Source organism: Trichomycterus rosablanca, chromosome 14 (assembly GCF_030014385.1).
Source record: "Trichomycterus rosablanca isolate fTriRos1 chromosome 14, fTriRos1.hap1, whole genome shotgun sequence".
Lineage (NCBI taxonomy): Eukaryota > Metazoa > Chordata > Actinopteri > Siluriformes > Trichomycteridae > Trichomycterus > Trichomycterus rosablanca.
The window spans coordinates 910,001-914,212 of NC_086001.1; the positions used below are offsets into that span (position 1 = coordinate 910,001).

Here is a 4,212-nt window from a genome sequence, read left to right on the forward strand (position 1 = left end):
GTGGGTGAAGCTCAGGCAGGTGAAGCTCAGGCGGGTGAAGCTCAGGTGGGTGAAGCTCAGGCGGGTGAAGCTCAGGCGGGTGAAGCTCAGGCGGGTGAAGCTCAGGTGGTAGAAGGTACGGTGGGTGAAGCTCAGGTGGGTGAAGCTCAGGCAGTAGAAGATAAGTGATGATTAGAGGAGCACACTGACTTTCTTTTAGACCAGGTGACTCTCCAAACACCCCACAGGTCCACAGAGTGCCCAGCTGGCAGCAGAGTCAGCGTTTCACTGTGCTGCATCAGGCCGTTTATTTTTTTGTATTTAGGAACACACGTAGTTGTTACAGGACCACGCCCCTCTCTCAGTATTATTCTGGATGACTATCACTGTGCTTGTTTTGAGTGTGTATGTTCTTTACTGCGACCTGCAGGGCTGCTGTGTGACCTGCTCTGGTCTGACCCGGATAAAGACGTTCAGGGTTGGGGAGAGAACGACCGTGGTGTGTCCTTCACCTTTGGAGCTGACGTGGTCAGCAAGTTCCTGAACCGTCACGATCTGGATCTCATCTGTAGAGCACATCAGGTAGATCCTTATAATAACAGACATGATATCACATAACATCATAACATAATATCATAATCAGTAACCGAGCAGCATAGTGTAGTATTATTATTATTATTATCATTTATTATTATATTATTATCATTTATTATTATTATTATATGATTATTATTATTATTATTGTTATCATTTATTATTATATTATTATTATCATTTATTATTATTATTATATGATTATTATTATTATTATTATTGTTATCATTTATTATTATTATTATATTATTATTATCATTTATTATTATTATTATATGATTATTATTATTATTATTGTTATCATTTATTATTATTATTATATTATTTTTATCATTTATTATTATTATTATTATTATCATTTATTATCATTTATTATTATTATTATATGATTATTATTATTATTATTGTTATCATTTATTATTATATTATTATTATCATTTATTATTATTATTATATTATTATTATTATTATTGTTATCATTTATTATTATTATTATATTATTATTATCATTTATTATTATTATTATATGATTATTATTATTATTATTGTTATCATTTATTATTATATTATTATTATCATTTATTATTATTATTATATGATTATTATTATTATTATTATTGTTATCATTTATTATTATTATTATATTATTATTATCATTTATTATTATTATTATATGATTATTATTATTATTATTGTTATCATTTATTATTATTATTATATTATTTTTATCATTTATTATTATTATTATTATTATTATATTATTATCATTTATTATTATTATTATATGATTATTATTATTATTATTGTTATCATTTATTATTATATTATTATTATCATTTATTATTATTATTATATGATTATTATTATTATTATTATTGTTATCATTTATTATTATTATTATATTATTATTATCATTTATTATTATTATTATATGATTATTATTATTATTATTGTTATCATTTATTATTATTATTATATTATTTTTATCATTTATTATTATTATTATTATTATTATCATTTATTATCATTTATTATTATTATTATATTATTATTATTATTATTATTGTCATTTATTATTATTTATTATTATATTATTATTATTATTATTATTATATGATTATTATTATTATTATTATTATCATTTATTATTGTTATATTATTATTATCATTTATTATTATTTATTATTATATTATTATTATATTATTATTATTATTATTGTCATTTATTATTATTTATTATTATATTATTATTATTATTATTGTTATTATCATTTATATTATTATTATTATATTAATATTATTATTTATTATTACTATTATCATTAATTATTATTATTAATTATTATTATTATTGTTGTCATTTATTATTATTATTATTAATAATAAATTAATAATATTATTGATTATTATTATTTTTATTATTATTAATGTTATTGTTGGTATTACTATTATTACTTTTAAATTATTATTATTGTTCATTTTTATTAATATCAATTACTGTCTGCTGTTATTCTTAGTGTAATTGTTACTTATTATTTATTATCTATTATTTTGTTATAAGTATTATTATTGTTATTATTATTATTAATTGTTATTAGTATTATTAATATTTTTTACAATATTTTTATTATTGTAATTATTTATTGTTTATTAATTATTATTTATTATATTATTATTAGTTAGTTTTTACTGATAACTATTATGAATTATTATTATGTAGTTATTGTTTTTTGATAATATTATAATAAATAATTTACTATTTAAATTTTTCTTATATAATTTATTATCAGTAGTAGTATCAGTATCAGTATATAAGGGGGCGTGTGACAGTCTGTGCAAGCCTTGGTTAAATGTGTGTGTGTGGGGGGGGGGGGGGGGCGGCAGCAGTGGGAGCTACAGTTCTGTACTGAACAGAACCTTCAGAAAACCATCGTCAGTAAACACGGTTCATCACTGCACCTACAGATACAAGTTCAGACTCCACTACACACAGCAGAACTATCAACAACATCCAGACACGCAGAGAGACCGTCCATAATAATGTTGGTGTGTGTGATTACAGGTGGTCGAGGATGGGTATGAGTTCTTTGCCAAACGTCAGCTGGTCACGCTGTTCTCCGCTCCGAACTACTGCGGAGAGTTCGATAACGCCGGCGGCATGATGAGCGTGGACGAGACCCTCATGTGCTCCTTCCAGGTAACACACACTAGCACAACACTCACAAAAACAATCGGTGCAGGCGTGAGCGTGAAAGGAAAAATGATCTGGTTGATCTGGTGTTTGTCGTCTGTCTGTCTGTGGTTGGTTGATCTCCTGTTTGTGTTCTCGCTCAGATCCTGAAACCGTCGGAGAAGAAGGCCAAGTACCAGTACGGAGGAATGAACTCGGGGCGCCCCGTCACGCCGCCCCGCACGGCCGCCCCGCCCAAGAAGCGGTGAACGGGCGGGGCCCGGCACACACGGGGCCCGAGGAAGGAAAGAAAGAAAGAGTGAGTGGGTGATGATGAAGTACGAGGAGAGATCGCCGTGGCGATTCTGCCGCTGTGTAGCTAAAACGATGCTCGAAGCGTATTAAACTTTCCCCCCTACGTCTTCTAACACCCCCCCCCCCCCCTCGCCACGCCCTCATCCAGCCTTCCACCACTGTGTGTGTAACCACATGATCTTCAGTGTTCTGGGGAAAACGTATACATGTTAATGAATCTCACACACACACACACACACACACACACACACACACACACACACACACTCGTCTACGTGTCTGCATATGGGCGTGTTCACCTTCTCTGTCTGTTTGCTGTTTGCCAGAACGATGTACATTCACGAGCTCCATTTCTCTCTGTTTCTGTTTTCTTTTATTGTTTTTTTGCAGGACGTGTTCATGAGAAACGCAAATGAACCAACAAGTTCTGGATTTTCAGTAAATAAACCAGAATAAACCCAAACTGTGTGTGTGTGTGTTTATTTGGGGGTTTGGTGTTCCTCCTTTCTGGGGTCTGATGTCCTTTTTGGGGTCTCGTCCTCCTTTTTGGGGTCTGGTGTTCCTCCTTTTTGGGGTCTGATGTGCTTGTTTTTGGGGTCTGATGCCCTCTTTTCAGGGGTCTGATGTTATCCTTTTTGGGGTCTGATGTTCTTTTTGGGGTCTGATGTTTCTCCTGTTTGGGGTCTGATTTTCCTCCTTTTTGGGGTCTGATGTTCCTCCTTTTTGGGGACTGACGCCAATCTTTTTGATGTTCTCCTTTTTGGGGTCTGATGCTTCTCCTGTTTGGGGTCTGATGTGCTTGTTTTTGGGGTCTGATGCCCTCTTTTCAGGGGTCTGATGTTATCCTTTTTGGGGTCTGATGTTCTTTCTGGGGTCTGATGTTCCTCCTTTTTGGGGTCTGATTTTCCTCCTTTTTGGGGTCTGATGTGCTTGTTTTTGGGGTCTGATGTTCCTCCTTTTTGGGGTCTGATGTTCCTCCTTTTTGGGGACTGACGCCAATCTTTTTGATGTTCTCCTTTTTGGGGTCTGATGTCCTCCTTTTTGGGGTCTGATGTTCCTCGTGTTTAGGGTCTGATGTCCCCCTTTTTGGGGTCTGATGTTCCTCGTGTTTAGGGTCTGATGTCCCCCTTTTTGGGGTCTGATGTCCTCCTTAT

At 32.1% G+C, this 4,212-nt stretch overlaps 1 protein-coding gene across 1 annotated transcript in view; it reads left to right on the forward strand.

Annotated features, from left to right (window-relative positions):
- Positions 1 to 3,521, forward strand: part of LOC134325965 (serine/threonine-protein phosphatase PP1-beta catalytic subunit) — a 19,837-nt gene extending 16,316 nt beyond the window's left edge. The window contains exons 6-8 of the mRNA XM_063008158.1: positions 410 to 561; positions 2,636 to 2,770; positions 2,908 to 3,521. Of these exons, the coding sequence (XP_062864228.1) occupies positions 410 to 561; positions 2,636 to 2,770; positions 2,908 to 3,012 (392 nt within the window). The 3' untranslated portion in view covers positions 3,013 to 3,521. The remainder of the gene's footprint in view (positions 1 to 409; positions 562 to 2,635; positions 2,771 to 2,907) is intronic.
- The last annotated feature ends 691 nt before the right edge of the window (positions 3,522 to 4,212 follow it).